The 24,270-nt window shown below is 36.4% G+C and overlaps 1 protein-coding gene across 4 annotated transcripts in view; it reads right to left on the bottom strand.

Moving 5' to 3' along the window:
* Nucleotides 1-24,270, bottom strand: part of LOC139119226 (FERM, ARHGEF and pleckstrin domain-containing protein 2-like) — an 85,837-nt gene that overhangs the window by 37,502 nt on the left and 24,065 nt on the right. For all 4 annotated transcript variants that reach the window (XM_070682907.1, XM_070682909.1, XM_070682908.1 and 1 more), the window contains exons 3-7: nucleotides 5,540-5,641; nucleotides 4,912-4,954; nucleotides 4,199-4,277; nucleotides 3,035-3,132; nucleotides 2,286-2,409 (exon numbers count right to left, since the gene is read on the bottom strand). In XM_070682907.1, the coding sequence (XP_070539008.1) occupies nucleotides 2,286-2,409; nucleotides 3,035-3,132; nucleotides 4,199-4,277; nucleotides 4,912-4,954; nucleotides 5,540-5,641 (446 nt within the window). The remainder of the gene's footprint in view (nucleotides 1-2,285; nucleotides 2,410-3,034; nucleotides 3,133-4,198; nucleotides 4,278-4,911; nucleotides 4,955-5,539; nucleotides 5,642-24,270) is intronic.

The raw sequence follows: 24,270 nt of genomic DNA, 5'->3' as shown, positions 1-24,270 counted from the left end.
TAAGGACAACTGTCACTATCGTAGTTTTCTTAAATCAAGAATTTTATATTTCCCCATTGAGTTAACACTGTGATGTGACCATTATGAATTTCAAATATCGGTGAATCTTGAGTAATTTGTTTCTCTAGTACCAACATTTCCATGGTGACCTCCAATTTTTTCCCTGATTTGGCAAGAAAACGGTGTGAAGGTTTCACTTTCAAGGCACACACTACCTTAAAGCAATCAATGGCTTTATTTGAATGCACAACCTGGAAAGTAGCCTTCAATATACAGCTTTCTCTTTAATCTTGACATTATATGCCTACTATGTGAAACATCACAAAAACCATGTGGTAAACTGACCCTTCTGTATTCACTGACTAACACTGCAATTAAAATGTTGTTTACTATTTAATAGATAAAAGCAAGGGGTACTGTTATAATAAAATCGCAGTTAGAATTTGAGGTGCCTCCGTGTTACCTCCATGTTAGGTGTGACTCCCAGGTCAGCACAGACATTCCTTGACTGACACACCAGCTATTGCTAAATAGATACAATTTACAGCTAGTAAGTGTAAAATTGCATATCTTGTGAACGAAAAATATTTACTACAGATATTGATATTGGTGCTTTAAATGGTATTCAGTTACTTCACCAACAACCACCAGTGTTTTCTCTGCATATTCATTGAAAGGGGCACTTTGTGCCCCATTCATCAAAATTAGGGGGCAGATTTGACATTTTTGGGGGCAGTTACAATGCTAAAGCTAGAATTTTCCATAATTCAATCATTGATACAGTGTTTGGAAGTTCTGCTTTCAAACTTTATCACTATCAAAATATGAACCTCAAATTGCACTAGTATCCATGGAGACTGAACCGCAACTATGCCGTCGGCTGTTCTTACCGGTGCATACCACAACATGCACGAAAGCTGAATGATAGGCGATATTTTGTCTTTTCCGAGTAGAGGGAGCATTATGAGAAACAACCGCAAATTCACAGGTCACTACACTATACGCTTGGGTTATCCACATATATGGACGACTTTGCTTGCTGTGTTTTGTGCGCAACTTCCGCGCAGTCAGTAACTCTTTCAGGGCAGACAAAGGCTCGAAATGCGCAATTTGCGCAATTGCGCACTCGAGAGAAAACCCTGAACAACAGACTTTACTTTTCAGACAGAAATTTCAAAACCATTGGAAGGAAAAATTTGGACCAATACATAGTGTTTTCTTTATTTGTCCACCGAACATTCTCTCCATTTTCACAAACTGTATCAAAATTAAAACTCCAATACGACCTTCCAATTAGTTAAAGGGATGTTAGCTGTCACTTTTGATAATATTTTTATTATTTTGTACGAGAAAACAAATATAGGTTTTTTCTGGTGCCCACTGAAGTATGTTGAAATACAAATTATTTAGCTTGAAAACACAACACACTACCGGTATGTCCTATATATCAATGTCATTATTGACAGATGAATTCTAGGGGTGGACTAGAATTTTGTTCTACAGGCTGTGTTCAAAAGTTGACGGCAGTTTGGCATGATCTTTGGCAGTAGAACAAGAAATGTATTTAAAAAACAGAAAAATAGTAGAAAATTTAACACAGCAGTTGGTAATGGAGCTTACAGTAGAATGCCTTTCGGCAACAGATATTCAGACTCTGAATTTTTTTACAACTGTCTTCTGAGCTACTGCTTGTGGAGACTCATTTTAACCCTTTCATCACCATGGTTTGTCCCAAATCCATTGTTTTCTATGGTAAAGTTGGACCTGTATACAGGAAACTGGGGGTGAAAGGGTTAAAGCTCTCTGTAGTGAGAAAAATTCCCACTGTCTTAGTTTTCTGAAAATCTAAAGTTTGATGTTTTCCCATAGAGTTAACACAGGGATGGCGGCCATTTTGAATTTCAAATTGGTAAATGTAGGTAATTTGTTTCTCTAGTACCAAACTTCACACAGGGACCCCTGATTTTTATTCTTGATTCAGTAAGAGAATGGTTAAAGTATCATTGAAGAAAGTTTTAGCAAAAGTTAAAGTCTTTCACTTTCGATATGCATACTACCTTGAGATAACTGACAGTGTGGGAGTGTAATGATATTTTTACTCACATTTTCACTGTTTGATCAGCCATTCTCCCGTAAAACAAAACACACATTCAATTAATCTGATATTTACTCTTATAACATTTACAATGACAACAGCAAGATACCTCTGAATTGCAGAAAATCTAATGAAGCACAGAACAAAAACATTTAGTTCGTATCATTTCGAATTCAAAATAAATACTTACATGTGGTTCTTGTGATATTCTTGAATTTTTGCTTCTATCGGCCTTGTTTGGTTGGGTACAAATTTGAACATTGTGATGTACCTCCCGTTGTCATGTTCCTGTGGTGTGTAATCACCAACTTCAGCTGAAATGGTGAAAAGATGAAGGGAAAAAAATGCAATTGTTGTGATGTGAGTTGTGATAAAAACACACGGTAACCCAACCTTTAGACAAGAGCACTAACTGTATGTTGATTTTGAAACTCATCAGTTCAAGTAGTTGAACAACTTACATAAAATCAACTTGTTGAAAGCTGATTACAGGGTGATTACTCAATGTGGAGGTAAGAATAATGACAAACAACTTTGCCTAAAATTGTTAAATTCCAGTTTGTCATATCATTTATTTTCTTTATGCATAACTGCATCTGCGAAGAATTGGCTTTTGTGTCCAACATCGCACACTGCTTGGGTCATGCTAACCCATATCACAAGTTAACACTACCATGTGGAGTATGTTCTTTTGTTCACTTAATATGACTGGCAAGAGCAAGACGAAGAGTAAGATTATTTTTGCACAAGGAATTGGGCCTTCAACAGTGCTGGTGCGCCCTCTATTGGTGATGTGTGAGGGTTTTTGTAAAACACTTCACAGGGCTATGATTGCAACCATATCTAGATTTTTGCTGTGTTTGATAATAACACTGTGTTATATACTAAGATAATGCAAGTTTGTCAAAAGCATTTCTGGAAATGTGTATGTCTTCTCACCTTGTAGGATGTACGATGCTAGCAAAGCAACTGTGTTATCAGAGCATGGCAGTCTTCCAAGAGACAAGTCTCTCTTTACTTGCAATGCAAACAAATACCTGGAAGAAATGAACACATCATTTTTATTAAGTAGAAATAACCAACAAACATACACCCAGTGATTCACTCCATTTTTTAAGTAGCACAGCTTTTATTTTCACTGAAATTGAAAATATTCAATTACAACTTAATAAGCCATTGTCTGCATCAGTTTACAAATGATGCTGTGTTCTCTCATTGATATGCAAAAATATATATTTGTCTGCAAATTTAGATCCCACTTTTGGAAATTGCACTTGCAACAACAACAAAAATACAATTTTATAGGCAACTGCCAACATTATAATGAACAATATTTGTCCGCAAATTTAGATCACATTTTTTGAAATTGCACTTGTAACAACTACGAAAATACAATTTTATAGGCAACTGTCAACATTATAATGAACACTAGAAAAGATTAGCAGCTCAGAGTACAAGCTGTAACAATAGCCACACATGCAACACTGACAAAATTTGTACGCATTTCAAGCAGCAATGTCCGATTTCGCATGTGTTCAGCTATATTTCGTTACAAACCTGAAATCACAAATAGTGCTATAGACATCTGCGAACACTGAACTGGAAAATCATTAAGTCAAATGTGAACGGACTTCATCACTGTAAAATTTGCAATCAGATGAGACAAGTATCACTGAAAATGATATCAAGGATTATAACCAGATACTCCGGACTCATGCTGCTGGAAAACTTTGTTTTTTACACTGCAGAAACCATCTACAAACTCAACTAGACAGGTGAACATACAAATACAGTAGACATTTTCTTACAATAGCCCCTATTGAGCCAGTGTAACTCTGCAGCAAAAACAAGCTCTTTCAAAACTTTGCTTTTCTTTCAGTGGGCCAAGTTGAACACAACCAAACAGCCAGTGTGAGAGAGTATGGATATTTATGTGCAGTAAGAACAAATTTTATGCACTTCAGATCTGAAGTGAAGATTTCAATGTGTTTGGATGAATAGGCCTATTCACTATCATGGCTGTCCGACCAGTGCACCAGGTCAAAGGTCAACACATATAGCAGTGATCAGTCTGGAAAATGACTAATCTGAATCCATCCTTACTTTGTAAACTCATCCTGGAGCTGGCCTGGATCAGGATTGTAAAATTTTACAACAAATCTGCATATCGTCTTCTTTGGCGCTGAAAATAAAAGCAGTAAAATGGTGGTAAAGGCTTGCAGAGAAGTGATTTTCCAAATTATGACCATAGCTGAAGGATGACTTTGCTGATGCAGGATCTGACTGTATTTGATCGGCATTTTTGTTCAAATTCCAATGCTGCAGCATCAGATGATTGTAGTGAGTACTGGAACAGAAGGGAGCAGGTGATAAATGTTCAAGGCATGGCCCAATAATCACAGCCCAGGACACATCAGTGGGTCAAGGTCAAAATGGACAAAGTCATGGTCAGTATGTTTAAGAAAGTCCAAGATTTTAATAACCCATGACCTTTCTGAAACAAAAGAGTATTTTCTATAGTACATGGATCGGTAAAAGTGATAATTTAAAAACATTCTCTGAGAATACAGACATCTCATGTTTTGCGCCTCACAGGTGTTCTGTGTTACAATAGCCTGTCAGGGAAATGGCAGTGACAATTACTGTAATGTATGTTTTGTAAGAGAGGTAAAATGAGGATAAAGTTGTTCTGATCATAGGGCATGATAATGTGATTCTGTACGGGTGGTGTAGATGTCTTGACATCTAAAGACTGCATGATATTTGCTGTTTTACATGAAACTATATCACAGCTGATCAAAATATTTATTACTTACATCCAACTTGTCTTAGGATTGGCTTCTCAAGTTCTAACCAAATCTGAAATGAAAATGTTGCGCGTTGAAATTAATATACTCCAGGCAGGGACTCCAAAGACTGATGAGCCAATCAGATTGGATCAGACTACATTCATTCAGCCAATCAGATCGGAGAGGACATTTTGACATATCAGATGCCAGAATTACAGGGCCAATCAGATCAAAGATAACATTTCAATATAGGCTGCTGGTAAAAGAGAGCCAATCAGATCAGAGCTAATATTTAAATACATGAATAAATCAGAAGAACATCATTCTGTGTAACTCTTTGCTAGTGAATGGGAATTCTAAATAATATCATAAGAGCAACCTTCTCTTATATATTACACTTCATTGAAAATAGCTTGTAGTCTAGCTGCTTTCAATATTAAATTTTGTTGAACAAAATATTTCATTATGACTGATGAATGTGTAAGAAATAAAACAAAGAGTATTTTTGCAGTTTTGGTATCTTGAGGTTTCTAAAACTTTTATAACTTTAAAAATCTAATAAAAATAACTCAACGGTTACCATATTTCCACGAAAATGAATGTTTACAATTTCTTTAGGATTCTGAATATCTCTGAGAGGTAAAAATGAACTTACATCTTTTCCTTTGTGGGTAAATTCAACCCCAAAATAATCCGATTCAAAAAGCCCTTGAGCATGGCAACATGCATCAAACAGTTCCCGTCCCGGTCCTTCCTTCTGCAAGAGATCAAAATACAACCAAGGTGATATTACAGTCTCGGGTGTCTTGTAAACCGATGCATGCATTGGCAGTTATCAGCTATTTTTGAACTTTTCCATGAATTCAGAATGTTTTCATCCCCAAACACAGGTCTTATATCTCAGTCGTTCTATTTTTAGGGAAAGCAGATTTCTCAAGAATTCTCTTGAAGGAAAAGAATGTGTACCATTTCTGCTTGGACTGATGCAAAACAGCCTGTAATTCATTTCTCACGCTGATGGAATTAACCACGCTGCTAATTCATCCATGAATCCAAAATTGTCTAATTACCACAGACATATGCAATTTATCATTTACGCTTCATTCTCTCATTTTTTGTCGGCTAATTTATCACAGAATCAATTCCACTTCAAAATTCACTCTTTCTTTCTCTTCCCTTTATTTTTTTCCCATGAAATTCCAGAAATACAGAAAAGCAGAGCATAGAAGTTATTATACTTCAAATGATAAAATCACAAATACACACCACAAAATGGCAGCAATTCAGAATTTTGTGATGCAAATACTCTAAGTGGCTATAATAATTGTTGTCTACTTCATCCCCGGTAACATATAGTAGGTGGGCTTCCCTTTGACTGCAGAATGCTATTCTTTCATGAAAGCGATCTCACTTTGCAGTGCAAGAATAATTTTGAATCCACAGACATGCAAGCAGTGTATTACATATGCGCATCATCGGTGAATTCACAATACTCTTGATATTAAAAATCTCCTTAGAACTTAAAATTTCTTTGGGTTTGACCATCGTAGCATTCATACAGTAAAAATTGCTCAAAGAAGTGCTCACCTATCATAACTTTCAATGAAGGTTGTTCATGTACACATATAGAAGAGAATTCTCTGTAAATTACCGCATATCACTGACAAATTTAATTTTCAAAAAGACCTGATGTATAGTAATGAATGTTTATCTGTACAGTAGTACTACTGATCTTCCAGTGCACGATATTGATGAATCTAAATTGTTCACTGGCAGAATGTGCCTCGGGGACAGATATTTGGACTCTCAATTTTTCACAGTATTCTTTTTGGCCTAACACTTGTGGGGGATCATTTTGAAACTTAGAGAGTAAATGAAGTTTTCACTTTGTGAAAATCTGGAATTTTACTTTCCTCATAGAGATAACACAGGGACGGCAGCCATTTTGGATTTCAATTATCGGTAAATATTGGGTAATTTGTTTCTCAAGTACAAAAATTTGCATGGTGAACACCAATTTTCATTCTTGAGTTTAAAATAGTGGTTGAAACTTGGCCTGAGAAAAATTTGAGCAAAAGCTTAAGTCTTTCATTTTCGAGGCACAAACTACCATATAGGCAATATCTATGACAAGAAACTTCATCAAAATAGATTGTTGCGGGCAACTAAACATCAAATTTCATTATTTGGAGCATGACGGATACAAATACTTTGAGAACTTGACTATCTCTTTAGTTATCAACATCTGTGTTAGCTTGAGATATTGTTTCATGACAAAACGCAAAAATATGAAATCCACATGCCTCAGGGCAAATAACTGCGTAGATTCTTCTGTTAAACTTTTAGAATGTTAACATAAATATTTATGACACACACACTGCTTCCCTGGACATTTTACAAAACCTCTTCAAATCGACAGACCAAGTTGTTACACAAAATCCTGGCACAGATAAGAATCTACGGCTGTGGTTGCTATGGAAACTGCATCCCTTAAGCACCATCTCAGCTCTTTAAACGGATGCATGAGATGGATTAACTTCTTAAACTTACTTGACCTTTTTAAACACAGCTCATTATCAGTAGAACTCAGACATTCTTAAAGAAAATGTTCATTTACACAACTACGTGACCCTATACCCGCTAGATTTTCATCGATCCCACATTTAGCATATTTTGATACAATTTCGCTGCCTTAGTTCTGCAATTAATACCTAACTGCTGTGCCTATTCCATTGGAGATATTTGTTCCACACCAGTGATGATGATATTATATCATTGCCCTACATATAATTTGGACATCATATGCAGCCAGTTGTGGTTAATTTTACATAAAGGAGCTACCCTAAATTCACTATGTTAAATCAGTAATGCAGAGAATTATATGGACAGACAACTTCCTGTTTAACAAGCCGTGTCCTCAAAATGTCTTCCTCAGTTTGTACTGCATTTCAATGACCCCACTCTCTTTGTTTAATAAGACAAAAGATTCTGTAACAAAATGCACTGCGAGTACAGAAAACGTTGACACAATAACTTTCAATTTTTTTTGAAAGCTGATAAAGTAATTCTTTGAAAATAAAGGTTTCTGTCCATCTATCATAATTTTGGCATTAAAGGATGTTACCGAGTTTGCTCAGACAAGATTTCTCAGCCTGTAAAATTCATGTATCTTGACTGATCAAGTACATGTTATTTGCACTTTTACCTGAAACTGCCCACAAAACAAATTGGTGTTAAAATAAAACCATGTATTTCTGTAAAGTCTGCTGTATTACTTTGTGCACGCGTCTTAAACATTTAAGACACCAAGTATGACTAATTTCATTGGAAGCTATTAAAACTTAATGTACCCGCCGCAAGCAGGGAAGTCACTAGAACCACATACACAGCTGGTACACCCAGGAACAAAAATACCGGTAGCCTTCCATCCATATTTTTTTTTGGACTTGGCAGTGTGGATTGGAACACAGGAATAGACGAACTTTTTTGAACCCATTACACTTTCTTCTGACATCTGACAAATCCAGTGTGGAACAACGATAGACAGGAAGAAGATCAATGACATTAAACAGAGCTACTGATCTTTAATTTGAAAGTTACAATTTCAATTGGTAGTATTCAAATTAGTATTTGTGTTCAAATTATTCAAATAAATAATATTCAAATAATTAGTATTCACATTCAAAGCTTCAAATCTCCAAATGATACCACGCCTGAATTGACAGAAAACCTGACTTTGATTTAGTATCAAATCTAGTTTTGCATCTGTCAATTCTGAGACGGCTTACTGTATTCATTTTATAATATGCCTGCAAGAAAACTAGCATCCTGACACACGAGACACTTTATTGACAGCTAGTTGCCCAAAGGTGTCTTTAAATTCAGTTGCAATTTGTGATTTGAATTTGTAATACTACGGTCAATATAGGGTATCACACTGCTCTCCTAATTACCTCGCCAGTGGTTGTATAAATGTGTACTGAAGCATGTGCTTATTACGAGTATTTTGTATTATGTTTTGTGAATTTTTACATTTAAATTTTCTGTCTTTTCTAAGAGGTGCCAATTCAAGTGCCAAGTTTCCCAATCAGTAAAGTAATATTGGATTAATTGAATTTTGTTGTCGGAGTCTAAATAAGACACAAACTTCTCCATTTTGAAGCTTATCCAACTATCTGAAAAGCGAACATGGTTGGGGTGGGAGGTTGAAATTGAGCTTACACAGCTACCTCAAACATTTTTGTATATCTGGAGTTAAAAGTCCACCTAGCTTAACAAAAATATTTGATAATGATGATGAAAACATTTGTTGTATGTGAGTGATCCGCATGAAAAACAGTAAATCACTGTTGATCAGAGTCACTATGCAAAGAACATTGGACATTCAGGTACACAGCTTTTTTTCAGTAATCAAAAAAGTAGAAGCATGGAATTCTGGGTATTCTATGAGCCACTGGAGCTTCTGGGTATTTAATGGGACACTTGGAATTTTAAGGGTGTTCAGAGGGATGCTTGGAATTATGGGTATCCAGAGGGACACTTGGAATTATGGGTATTCAGAGGGATGCTTGGGATTATGGGTATTCAGAGGGATGCTTGGGATTATGGGTATTCAGAGGAATGCTTGGGATTATGGGTATTCAGAGGAATGCTTTGGATTATGGGTATTCAGAGGGATGCTTGGAATTATGGGTATCCAAAGGGACACTTGGAATTATGGGTTTTCAGAAACAGAGTTCTTGGTAATTCAAGACACTTGGGAATCCACGGTACTGATAGCACCTTTGCATTATGAGCAAAATCTCAACTATTTTTTTTACTTTTATTGATAGGGACAGGAATGAAGGAAACATTGAGAAATGTGACCTAGATTACTATACATGCAGAATTTTTGCCTTCAGGGCAAGAAATGAATTTGGTTTTTATCTACTACCGATTCCCTCAGGAATAATAAACATGGTTTGAAGATTTACAGATTGTCAGCTACATGTATAATTGTCCTTCAGGGGATCTAGTTTTTCTATTGTTTCAACAGTGATGAGGAACCAGTTTGTACCTCACTGCCAGTATTATGCAAGAGAACACATCTGTTGGACAGTTTATTGTCTTTCCACTTGGTTTGAAACAATTTTGCATTGATGCAATTAAAAAGGGTGCACAATAAATCAACATGGACTGTACTGTTTTAACATTCCACTGATGAATTAAGTCTGTCTTCGAGAAAAATACATTCAATTTAAATTCTAGGTCAAGATGGTTAAAATTAATGAAACACAACATATTCCATATGGTGTATTTTAACATAATACTGTACATTTGAAGGCTGTTGAAAACATAAATACTGTAAACTTGATTTTTTTGGACTAAAGATGCTATAACAGACCAAGCCAAGTGGGTGAAAATACGTCGTGTTTTAGCTCAATACCGCTTTTTACTGACTTGGCTGATGGGGAATTGATACTGTCTGGCAGGAACAGGGTTAAACCAGCCAGTTTTCTGAAATCATTAACTATGTTTCTTTACCGACAAATATACTGCTCACATTTTGAATAAAATTGAAATTCAGCGGGGGACAAGGAAGGTGAAAACCGTTTGTACCTGTTCTCCCTCTTGTATTTGAAAATTTTCCATTCTGTTAACCAGTTTTCCCTAATCTCACTCCCTAACAAGAAATCTTCCTACTGGCCCTCTGACATTACAAAACCTCCACAACACCCTTTCCCTACTTCAAAAACACCATGTCACATGACCTTGCTCTTCCCTCATAGACAATTCTCCAAAAACAACCCAATTTTACTCGCTACCTGTCCATGGCTTTTTCAAGCTGTGCACTGAGACAATGAATGAAATTCCCCCACCTGCTAATGAGAAAAAATACCCCTCTGCCGGCTGATGTGAATAATAATCTACCCACTAAGAAATCATCACCGATACTTTCTGGCAAAACAAGCTTTGTTGGCAACCCTTAACCTGTTCACGCCCAAGTCCCTGTAAACAAGTCCGCAATCATCATCGGTAACAATAGTTTTGGGCCAAACCATGGTGGTGAAAGGGTTAAACTCAATTTGCTCAGAGATACTAACCATCAGCGAAACAGTACAGTCACAGCAGTCACAGGTCAATGTAATATCCCTCCTCATTTGTATCCACGGCAACCACCTTCTCAGATGTCAAAGTAGCACTTTATGAACGAAACACTGTCTGCTACGAATCACTACAGTGCACATGCCGCTGAACCTTCTGTGATGAGCTAGTCTATTAATATATTCAGCTCAGTAGCAGTATGGGTGCCTGATACACTAGATTTTACATCAGATTATGAAACGGAACAAAGTGGGTTCATGTGGGTTGACCTACTTTTTAATGGAGAGACTGTATCAGAAATACACACACTGATGCTGTAGATAATGTACATGATCAGGATTGAAATTGGAAAGCTATTGCTATGAATGTAGAATTATGGGTCTTAACTGATGGCCCAGTTTGCTATATGAGGTTTTGCTTATCTTCTGAAGAGTAATTTCTTACTATCTGATTGAGTGATATTCCTATCTCAAGGACAATGGCAAGCCAGTAGATTTGCTGACGAGATCAAGATATCAGACAGGACATCCTCAGATACAAAACTATGACATCCATGACGAGCACCGGTACTTTTTGCAAATACTGTGTTCAATATGGGAGACTTTCCTTCTGTTTCTGATTCATAATGATAACAATTCATTACAAATTTTGCACGCTCATCTTCTTTTTGCATGTTTCTTCTATTTTCAGTTTGCTTTGATTCCTCCTTTTTTTTTAAACAGATTCAAGAAGACACCTTCAACGTTCAGAAAAATACTTCGTCACAAATAGATATGAAAAGTCGAGGCTTCTTGAAAAGACAAGAAAGAAAATTTTACATAGAAAATTTCATAGATGCAAAGGACTCATAAGTGTGAGCACAAAACCAAAACAAAACAAATTGGAGAGATCCTGTTACATGAAAGTGGAATGCGCCTTGGGGATAAAAATCCAAAGTCTCAATTTTTTGCAATGCTTTTTGATCTACCACTTGAGCTCATTTTCAAGCTCATACAGTAAAGAGAGTTCTCACTAGCTTCTGTTTGTGAAAATTTGAAAATTTATTTTTTCCCGATAGAGTTAACACCGGGATGGCGGCCATTTTGAATTTCAACTTCAAGTGTCAGGAAATACTGGGTAATTTGTTTCTCTAGTCTAGTGTCAAAATCTGCACAGTAACCCAAATTTTTTTTCTTGATTTCTTGGTTTTATTCATGATTCTTATATGTCTTACAGTCTGATAGTTTGAAAAATATACAAAATCTAAAAATATACCATGGTCAGAAACCACCAATGAGCTCTATACAAAAAAGTGTTACATTCTGAAAGGTTTATTGATCCGTCTACAGAAATTTCATTTTACTCTTTGAATTCAGCATATTCTAAAACCCAATTCCTTAAAATAAGTCCATTACACAAGTTTTATAAATAAATAGTATTTGAGTTAAGGAGTTTAGTATTTCACTGCCAGTACATTACAACCTTCAAAGTATATTTACACTTTGTCAATGGCTTCAATGATGCTTTATTAGTCGCTTTGTATTTTATATCTTTTTTTGAGAATGCTAACTTTTTCTAATGTGAGATAATGCCTCTGAGCATATCCTACACAGTATATCGACCACTGCTTCTTTCATAGGACGCTTTCAGCGCAAGTCACTGGGTTTTCAAACTTTTGCATAGTCCACACTTTCTTTTTATATAGACAGTGCATACCTGAGTTTCTTGGCTTTATGTATAATAACTTTTCCTGCCAGACAGTATCACTTCCCCATCTGCCAAGTCAGTAAAAAGCAGTATTGAGCCAAAACCATATGTATATTCACCTACTTGGCTTGGGCTGTTACTGCAGCTTTAGCTCGTAAAAATCATTTTTACAATGTCTCTGTTTTCAGGGGCCTTCAAATGTTCAATCTCTTGAAACAATGCAACATATGGGACCTTTTATGCATTATGAGTTTTCACCAACTTGACTTCATTGTGAAATATTATTTTTACAGGATAAGGGTTTTAAAACTGTAGAATGCATGATTCAGAAATAGTCTACTTTCCGATCAGTGTCTACGATTGTGATCCACGGACCAACAGCTCCAATATTTCTGGTCCAGTACTTCAGCTTTGTTTTACCAAATGATGGTTTTCCCTCCCACATGCTGCAAAAAGTGTCAGTTTTGCAATGTTTTCAATGCATCTGTCATATGCCACTGAGTGTGACCACGAGCAATAATGAAATTACAAATTTGACAAATTTTCATATGTATGCTTGATACTAAGCACCTGCTCACGCAACTAAATATAGACACCACCAACAAATAATTATTGGCTGTTTCTGTCATGAGTCAAACAAAGGTCATCTTAGACTGCCCTGGTTATTCAGACAGTTTCCCTAACACTGTACAGCAAACTTTAATACCCACAACAATCAAGCCCTCTTCAGGCCGGCTTGGTTTGTCTATGTCAGGAAGAGTCGTCTGGCCAACTCAGGTTCACCTATGACCTGACGGGGTCAGTTCACTTCAGTAGACTACCGACTCACTGTGTATAGTCTGGTCATTTTGAAGCTCTGCTTTCAGGTTTGCGGCACTACAAAACGATGCACTCTACCCTATACACAGCTGAATCAGACTGCTTCAAGCAAAGAATGATAGAATTAATGTACTTAAAGTTGACGTCAACGTGGTGATCGAACTATCCAGCTTATTCAGGGTGACGTGTATGTAACAATAATTGGTAACAAATACCTAGTATATATGATCACTCTTTAACTGATGCAAAAAAAGAGCTACCACATTTCAAAATAATACTCCAGCTTGATGTTTCTGACTCACCCACCATTTTCAAGCCATACAGAGACAACCATAGTCCAAAAACTGATCAGATTAAACAAAACTATGAGTAAATATCTATGATTCCATATTGGCTAACATTTTTACCTTTCAAAATGGCCACAGTAGCAAATTATTATCAAAATGAAAATTCATTTTTACTTCAATGGCTATGAGTCTTTATATCCACTTTAGCAAAACATACAGGTATTATTTATACACATCAGACCCTGCCTGATATTTGAAATTTACAAATAATATTATAGTCACAGCCAACCAGGAAAGAGGTGACCATGCATGTGTACTGCCCTCATTGTCACTCCTGACTTTTTTCTACAAAGATCACTATTTCATGGGATTTTCCAGCTAGCAAAAATAAACATCACAACCCATCTAAATGCATCTCATACCATTGCTAGAGCTGAACAAACATCATTAGTGTTCTTGCATTGGACCTGATATTTGTATTCTTTATCTCTGTTCACCATGAGACGTCAGTGACTTGTGCATTTCCTGGAGATACCGACCTCCAGGAAGAACAGAAACCCACCTATTTTTCTTTCCCAACGATGCGATACTGACTCAGTCCAAAACCTCTACCCTGGGATGCATATAATCTTTTGTGCAATATTACTGACAAGTTTTATATCATGTAAAAGCACACTATCGTAAAATTTACATAAGATATTCATCTTATTAAACAAATAAAAAGAACTTCCTCACTTGTGTCACGAGAGTCTGTATTTTAAAATTATTTTTGGTTTACATATCCTTGTTGCAAATTTTATTCATGCCTTGATTTCCTTTGTATCGATACAAAAAAAAATCAAGAAATTTACAGCTGACGGTGACAAAACCAAAATGAGACTGACATTAATGACGTACAAAAATAATATCATTTGAGAGTATTCTCAACAGCCGAGTAAAAACAACACTTTGCACTATAGAATCTCTGCTTCTTTATTACTAAATTTTCTTCTTTTATCAATTTTATTTCAAAATGCAACATGATAAGCTGTAACATTCCCATGATGCAGGTTTTCTACATGCTTTTCCAATCTGTGATTATGTTACAGTTATCTCATTATATGATGAATATATTTCTTGAAAACAATCATAGGGACTTCATCAATTTCTGCATGATGTCATTCATACTTCCAATGACTAAGCATTCAGTATCATAAAATTATGGAGGGAAAGTTATAGGTAAAACAGTTGACAGATATTTGGTGAAAATGAAATTTATGTATTCAGATGAAAAATGTAATCTGTGTGTTGGCTGTAATTGTGGAACCAATAGTGAATTACATGTACGGTGTATTCAAAATAACATCAAATAAAATAATTTTTCTTTTCAAAATGGATTGAATTTTCACTTGGCCATTATTAGCTATGGACCAGAAGGATGCATATATTAACTGTGAATGAGTAATATATGAGTGTATTTTGTGTTAGTCCAGCAATTTGGCAAGCCATGTCTCATCTATCAACTCTGAAGAAAGGATTTGTTAGTTCCCGCTATCGGAAAGAACCTAACTGATTTCCAATTTTTTTAAAGTATTAGAAAGTAACAGTACAAACCGACTAGCACATAAAAATCATTTCATTTCAACTTTCCAAAATTATTACTACCGACACACACACATCTCGTAAATGTAATTACTCTCATCTGAACAATCAGCATGTATTTTTTTCAACTATGGAAACCATATCCTTTGTACTTCAGGCCGCAGTAAAATTATATTACTCTAACATATAGTTTTGCATGCACATCTACTTTCGGTATGATGTTGAAGCGGCCATTTTGGATGGAAGTGTGAATGAGGGTATAAAAATTTTAGTTTTAAGCTACAAAGTAATGATTTTTTAGGTGTTAAAATTAAATGCAAGGATTGTATTGAATTCATTCTGTTCGTAGAAAACCTATTGTACGGATAACCTTCCTTGTCACATATTCCTTATAACATTAAGGATATAGCTTATTATACCATTTATGACTGTATTAAAACCACGGATAACATGTCATTTCCCTGTGCTTTAATGGGCAAGGTTCCGAGTTGTACGAGGCAGTGTGCTGACAGTAAATTTGAATTGCGAGTGATTAGTGCCGTCGCTGTTTACAGAGGATACAATCCATCTAAGCGAACGCTGGTCCGACACAAATCATGATGGAATAATGGCAGCGAGTCAAATCCGGGAATATTTATTGCTTTCATGTGTAAATAAATCTACGACGACATCTGCCGGGAGCAAGCAATGCTCTGAATTGTAATAATCATCGACGTGACAGCCTGATGTGCCAAATATATCGATGTAAAAAAGCCATTGCTGTTTAGTGGCGGCACCCGATCTGTCAAATTAGTTTTACCCAAGCCTTTTATCTGGATGTATTACATAGTGTCTTTTTCACCTGCTCTCAAAGCCATCCATTTCATCGAAAGTTTGAATTCGATACAGCTTCTGTGACCCATCGAGTTCTGTGCTGATAAAATTTGCAGAGAAAAATATAACTAGTTTATTAAAATCAGAGAATCTTCCATTATTAATTTTTCCCCCATGAAAAATATATTCTATCAGCCATATGTACGTGGAATACCCATGGCACACAAAACTCACAGCATGCATTGTGATTGTTTTATTTCATAACAATAAATTCCAAAAGCAAACACACATATGTGCGTGACATGTAGTTTATTGCCACTACCGACTCATTTCATGAATACTATCGAACAAGCTACCAAAACTGAGTCTGAGATTTGATTTGAACATCAACAGCTCTGACGTGTAAAGTTGTGGAACAAAAGTTGTACACTGGACATGCTTTCACGACACATTTATGTCACTAAAAATTGCATCAAAGAAACACTTCTTGAGATTGGCACTGTCAGTGACCCGTAATCATTTTTACCAGATGCGGAAAGAAACTGTTTATCTTTAAACATAGACCTGTCATCAAACATCACCTTCACACCACTTTTCAATCAATTCATTTGAGTTGAACACTTCCTTTTCATAGACATTTTCCATTGCAGAAATTCAACTGAAATTACTCCCATAAAAAAACAGTACAAAATGTGCACAATTTATAATTATACAGAGAGCATGGAAACATTAATATTGAGTAAATATAGTTCATAGAAACAGTTTTTTGTCAGATTTTCAGAATTAGCTTATGACATTCTGTTATTTTAAATCTAAAAGATTTTACGACTCCTTCACAACATCGATTCTTTCAAAGCTTTCTGAACATTTTATGGTACCACAATTCAATTCAAAATACTACGTGCTCTTTATTACTTGAATACCTACACACAGTTTGTAGTTACAATAGCTATGGAATGCATACTGGATACCAAGCCTATAAAATTAAGTCCTTAAAATCCTATTGGGGTTTTTTAATCTCCTTTAAGTTTCCTACAATTAAATTACTTTCGCTGAAGATCAAATCAGATTTGCTTAGATTGGATAATAATTTGCTCCGAAGTTTAATTTTTGTCAGTTTTGATATCAAAACTACTGGCTGTATCTTTGCCTGTCTTGAAGAATGCACGACAACTCTTGCAAGTATCACTTGCTATGAAATGTACAAATTCTTGAAACAATTCCAAAATCCCTGGATTTGTTTGTCATTTTCATTACCCTGGGGTTGACATTGCAATTTGTCGCTGAAAAAATCAAAACCACTTGAAATTAAGAAGAAACCCTCACGAAATGGTACCATCATGCTGAATTCCACGCTGTGCAACAAAAATTGGTAACAAATATGCTGACATACACAGCATAGAAAAAGTTCAGGTTATTAAAATTCAGTAAGGGAGATCTGGGAGAAAATTTGACGTGGGCAATTGAATTAATTTGGGTTATAGCTCTTAAAGACTTCATTAAACCCTGTGACAGGCGCAATTTATTGACGCTGACACAATGTTCTTCACTGGATTGCACTTGCAAACTCGCCTTGACAACGGCATTATTAATGCACACACTAGAATCAGGGGTGAACAAGCCTGCTCAAATTTACATCCAGCCAAAACACATATCATCAGAGTTCCCTGGTGTGAACATCTGCTGCACAGTTTAAACAATAGGAAATTAATTGTGCCCACACGGGCATATTTCAGAAGAGTTATGAAACCTGAATTGCCAAGATTAATGAATACCATGATGCCATTCCATATTGCAATTCAACACTCCTTAGGGGAGTCTGTCTTTTCATTAGTTAACAAGATGCTCCCTAAGACAAGCAGATTGTTGCAAATGAGAACTCACCTAAGTATAGTTAAAACCTGTACACCACCATGGTTTGGCCCAAACTAATTTCTATCACTAGTGATGGTGGATCTCTTTACCAGGCAATATGGCTGAAGAGATTAAATCTGCCCAGCAATAAAGCTTGCAATTGTTCGAATCAAATTTTGGTCTGAACACAGTGTTCTCTGGCCCCGTCGTATTCAACATTCCAACAACCAAATTCAGAAGCGTGTCCATCAAATTTTTATTGGAATGCTATTTTCTAAGTTAAACCCTACGCTTGTTAAAAATGTGCATTTTGAGTACTGACTGAACACAATTACATTGCCACTGATTATTGGTCAGTTTCTTTCACAGATCCTATTTGGTAAAATTTGAGTTGTGCAGAGAAACCAATAATAAGTGAATCCAGTCATACTGCATGTAGACAATGGTGTTTACCATGTAAAACATACACACATAATTACCTAAAGTTTGTCTAGTTCATACTAAACTTTACTCTAATCCTGCACATCACAAATACTTTGAGAACAAAGAATAAGGACCTTACAAACATTTTCAGAGAGGGGGATGTTATTCATATAAAATAAGCAGTATGTACTGCAACCTCTCCACCAGGTACTATTGTAACATACACATTCATTTAAGGCAGTATGCACCTCGAAAGTGAAAGACTTCAAATTTTGCTCAAACTTTCCATAATGAGACTTTAAGCTATTCTCTTACTAAATCAAGAATGAAAATCAGGGTCACCGTGCAAATTTTGGTACTTGAGAAACAAGTACCCCAAAATTTACCAATATTTAAAATTCAAAATGGCCGCCATACCTGTGTTACCTCTATTGAGGAAAAATTTTGATTTTCAAAAAAACTGAGTGGCTAAAAAGTTTTATTATACCAAGAGCTTTAAAATGAATCCCCACAAGTGGTATATCAGAAAAGAATTGTAAAAGTTTGAGAGTCAGAATATCTGTCCCCGACAAGCGTTCTCTAGTCTAAGACTCACGTTTGACGTATGTAGAGGGTGCTATAACCATGGTAACAAACAGATGCATTGTAGGCTGGAACATGATACTGACATACACCCTTCTAGCCGAATGTTTGTAAAAATAAATATCTAGAACTGAGGGATATCAGTCAGGGACTGTTACTGATTGAGAGCTATACAGTTCATGACTTATCATATTACTGGGATTAACTTGATAAACAGCTGATTAGATTAATCAGATACTTTAGGTAGTTGAATTTCACGAATTATTCACCACATCTCCTGAACAAACACACATGACCAAATAAGGAGTTACTATTGATTTCACTGTAAATGCAGTGTATACACAGTGAGGATTACCTGTAATTGGACTCTTACTTAAACTTATTTCGTATTTGAACTGCTCAAGAGGTTTGTCCTGGGATTGGGTGAAAAACACCGTTGAAATAAATGGAACGACAATGTGACCGTTATACAACTTCAGAAATTGAAATTCCGGCTAGATAACCAAGTTAATTTATAAAAGTCGCAGAAAAGAAACTACTGGAAACATTCTTTCTGAGAGTCGTCATGTGTGGTAAGGTCAAAGGTCATGACCTTTCTACCGTCACCTGACCTCTGGAATTTCAGACTCCTTTGGAAAAAATGTACTATATATTACTGAGCATTGAGTGATTGTAAATAAGCCAAAATTCTGATTAGTTTTATATTCTGAAATCAGGGCAAGAACTGTCTCCCATGCAACTGCTAGATTATTTCTAGAATGCCGAGTATTTCCAAATGTGCCTACCCAAGTTTCTGTAAGAAAACACTGTTTATTTTACCGGCTTTGGGTATTTTGGATCAATGTGGCTCTGAGTCATTCAGTTGTTTAATCTGTGACAAAGCTATTCCGACTTCAGGTTATAGTTCACGAGATTATACCAAATATTTCAGCTGGGTTGTGCTTGTAGGTTACACAGCTCATGGATTACAGAATATTTAGTTTGAGGTTTGTCGGCTAGCAAGACACGCATTAACTACACAAAGCTATGCTGTACTCAGTTCTTCTGAATCCATACACACACACAGATATTAGCCGGTGGAGTTTCTTTGACGCTGATACAGCCATACACTATTCTTGTCAGATGCAAGTGTGAAAGCCAGTTCAGAATCTGATTCATGGGAATCTAAATTTAGAATGACACAATACTTCACTTTTGACAGAAAGCAATTGACTTTTGTCTTCTTGTTCGAGACTTGGAGAATACTGAATGGAGTGCATTGAATGACATTGAATATAACACGTCATGCCCCAAATTAACTGAATTGTGTAGATAGTTTCGCAGTGTTTTGAAGAAAATGACAATCTGAAACGCTTCTGACAGAAGGCAAATCAAAAACTTGCCCACTTTCTTCATAAACGAAGCCAGTGCTCTGCCTGTAACTTCACATTCAGACCAAAATGTTCATCAGATGAGTCGAAACTTTGCAGGCATAGCAATGGAGATTTTTTTTTTTCGCCACCGGAACTAAAAGCTCATTGATATGCGTGTTGCGTCTTTGAATTACAAAGCGATCGGCAAAAATTTGAAACCTAGGACAGGAGTGACCCATCACCTACAAAAGCCCTGAGAAGAGGAATCTAATGTGAACACTTTCAGGGCTTGTGTGATTCTTTCAACTGGGTGGTATGTTTGGTGGTCGTACGTGAGGGCCTTTGTGAGTCTAAATGGGCAGATAATAGCTGTAACTTTCAATGAACTGTACCTGTATGCGATGACTGGGGTCACGTAAAGGTCATCAAATACACTCACTGGATGACGGATATCAAGAGGCTGTCAGTACACACTGAAAGTACACCATTAGAGTTTACGCATTTGAAACGTACAATTATCCTCTAAGAAGGTGACCCGCAGACAGTAACTTTGACAGTTTTTTTAAATATATGGCTCTGAGAGTGCACAGGTGGAAAACATTTTCTTGAGAGTGAAAAAAAAGAGCGAATGATTTGTGGATGAACGCACTTATTCTCCCCTCTATTACAAGACAACAATTGATTACGTGACAGGGTTCTTTAAAAACTTGCATCATTTTGCAAACAACTGGAACAATAATGTCTAATGTCGGCGATTAATTTGATTTGCTTAATTGTTTCTGGGATGCAGAATTGATTAGCAGCTGCAAGAGACAATGACGCTGTCGAATTCACATCTGGTTTGATGGCTGCGATACCTAATCAAACACACGATAATTAGTGGGCCGCACTTTACTTGAATTATCAGTGTCCATTATTTCCGTCGTTTCAACTCTCGGATTCCGTCTGACTTGCTAATCGCTCAGGTGTGCGTGTTTTCTTTGAACACATCAAAATTGATTTTTCATCGCAGATCAACACAATGAATTGATGACAGCACTTTTTCCTAACATGGCTGACATGACTTGCAATCAATGGTTCATTACAGTGGACCCTTTGACCACAGACATGGCCATCACAACTTTTCTGAGCAAAGTGGACGTATGATTGACATAGTCGTTGCTCACTTTTATTTTACTGATTTCATCATCAACACTGTTAACCCTTTGAGCACCACAGTCAATTTTTGTTGCCTTTATAAAATATTCCCAGTCAACTTTTTTCAGATTTTTGCTAAAATTTTGTTAAAAAACTGTAGCAAATGAAATATGATGTCCATTTGATCCGAAATTATCAAAAAAATTACAGAAAGATTCATGAAAATTGTTAAAATGTTGCACTAAATTTTGATGGGACAAATTACAGCACTCAAAGGGTTAAATGTTCCTGTAGACATTTGCCCTCCATGCCTGCCATTTTTATAAAATCTTACTCTCATTTCAAGACAATCGGTCATTCTGTCAAATTTTTGAGCCACCTTATCACTGGATGTTTGGTTCTACAGGACATGCCAAGTGCTAAACTGAGTCCTTGCCAAACCTCAGGAAGCTGACCTTTGACCCCACCCTACCGAGAAGAAAGTCTCATATGGGACATCTCCGGAAGGCTACTGTGTATTGCAACTGAAAGATATCATGGTGTTTCCAAACCATGGATGAAGTTAAATTACAAAACTACTGGCAATTTAACACTGTCAAATTCCTTGTTGGATCTACTTGAACAGTAACAGCCGAGATATCTTGTATAAAATCAATGCTCGCAACTTGAGAATCCTCGAACCAGCCCTTTCACAGAAATCACAAAGGGGTATACCAGACCAGCTCACCAAGCCATGATGAGGCCTCTGACAGGAATTTCACGGTACTTTGAATCAAACCCAAAGACAGTGTTACAAGTACATATGACCTTTTACAGTATACAGAAACTCTGCTTTTTCTGAAGTCTTTTTCAATTTGTCCACTGGTGTCAAACTGGCAAAGCTTTATTTGGAAGAGTGGAAACTTTTCATAGAGTAGAGATGTCATTTGAATGAGTCTGTATGAGTTGTAGGTTGGTGAATATTTGAAAGAGAAGACACACAGAGAATGTGATAAACTGCTATTTGTTCAACACCACTGGCAATAGCTGCCCAACTCAGCATGGAGCCTCTCACTGACATATGTTTCAACCTAACCATGCCAGTCTAGCTTCTTAGACATGTTTGTTATCTGCAGAGTGACTTTCACTTTTGAATTCTGGAAGTTCTGTCGATCAACAGCCACAGACAACATGAATAAGCTGATTGTTTGAAATACTTCACTGTGTCATGTCTCTTTCATATCAAGACTTCAAGAGGAATGCATCACAGACACAACGAACGGCATTTAGCCAATAGCAAAAGACGTAGCAAAGAACGCCGCAGCCATTGGCACCAAGTGATCTTTGTGTTAATTGGCTGTCCCTGGGTGATGAACCAAAGGTCGTGACACTGTTTCACAACAAACTTCAGGTCAGCTGACAGACGGCTGCCAAATGGTGCCACAGGATACAACATCTGGAAACTCACAAGGTGATCCCGGAAGTCAAGGAAACCACTTGGATACAGAGTTTGATGAAGCATGGAAACAACATGGTGATCCGGAAACCAGAAATGAATTTGTTCAATATTGACAGGTAGTAGGAATAAAAATAAACCAACAAAACAATTCAGATTTTCTTGTTATCTTCTTAATCCTGATTTTTGATGCAAAGAAAAGGATTTTGCTTTGATAATGGGCAAACTTATCAGACAAATACAGGCGTATTATCACAAAAAAACATTTTCCCGTGTGGGAACAGGAAAAAAGAACGTACTTGCTATGAAAGTGAAATCTGTAATGACAAAGGTGGGAAAACAGAGCGATAACATATTGCCAACATTTATGTGACATTTAACTCTTTCACCCCAATTTGCCGATGGATCGGTCCACCTTTGCCATTCAAAACAACACAGTCAAACCAAAAGTCAGGGATAAAAGGATGATATGAGGCTATACAATATGTTTATACAGAGAAAAAAATCAAATTATGCTGTACATAGAGAGAACTCTAATTGGCTTGACAGTGATCAGACCATCCATCCAGGACAGGAGTGTCATCTGCTGATGAATGACCCTAGCAGCTAGAGACAAGACACTGCTGTAGCATTACAATAACCCTGTATACTACTTTGTTACAGTGCTTTCCTTATCAGCTCTAGGCCGACTTATCACTCAGTGCAGCAGTCTGGCCAGACAGATTACATATTCCTGACCAGCTAAACGGTCCTCTATCACATTGATTGTTTCAAAAAAAAAAAAAAAAATAGGGCCAATTTGACCAGGTAGGCAAGTTATCATGCAATGAACACTTCTGCCCACTGTACCTAAAGCATTATTCATCTGATAATATCCCATAAGTTAAAGTACTATATGTGCTAAATCCAAGTACTTACCAATGTAATATTGTACGTAAGGATTCAATGTATGTATGTATGTATGTATGTATGTATGTATGTATGTATGTATGTATGTATGTACGGTATGTATGTATGTATGTATGTATGTATGTATGTATGTATGTAATACTAATGTATGTATTATATGTACCCATTTATGCTTGGTGTATGTGGATGTGTCTGTCTGAATTTCTTTACAAGCTGGTTTTGGGAAGTATTTAATTAAAGCCTAATACTTGCTGTAGTCTATGGGGAGCACAGTGTGCCCTCCGGTCCAAGTCAACATAACACCCTACTGACTCACAACTGTTCCCCTTGATTCAAGATCATAGTCAATATTTTCACATTTGCATTTTTGGCTCATTTAAATTACAAGAAATTTTTAAATTGGGTTCAGAAAAATCTTTACTTA

The sequence above is a fragment of the Ptychodera flava genome, chromosome 19, assembly GCF_041260155.1.
Source record: "Ptychodera flava strain L36383 chromosome 19, AS_Pfla_20210202, whole genome shotgun sequence".
Classification (NCBI taxonomy): Eukaryota; Metazoa; Hemichordata; class Enteropneusta; family Ptychoderidae; genus Ptychodera; species Ptychodera flava.
This window is presented reverse-complemented; position numbering and strand designations above follow the sequence as displayed.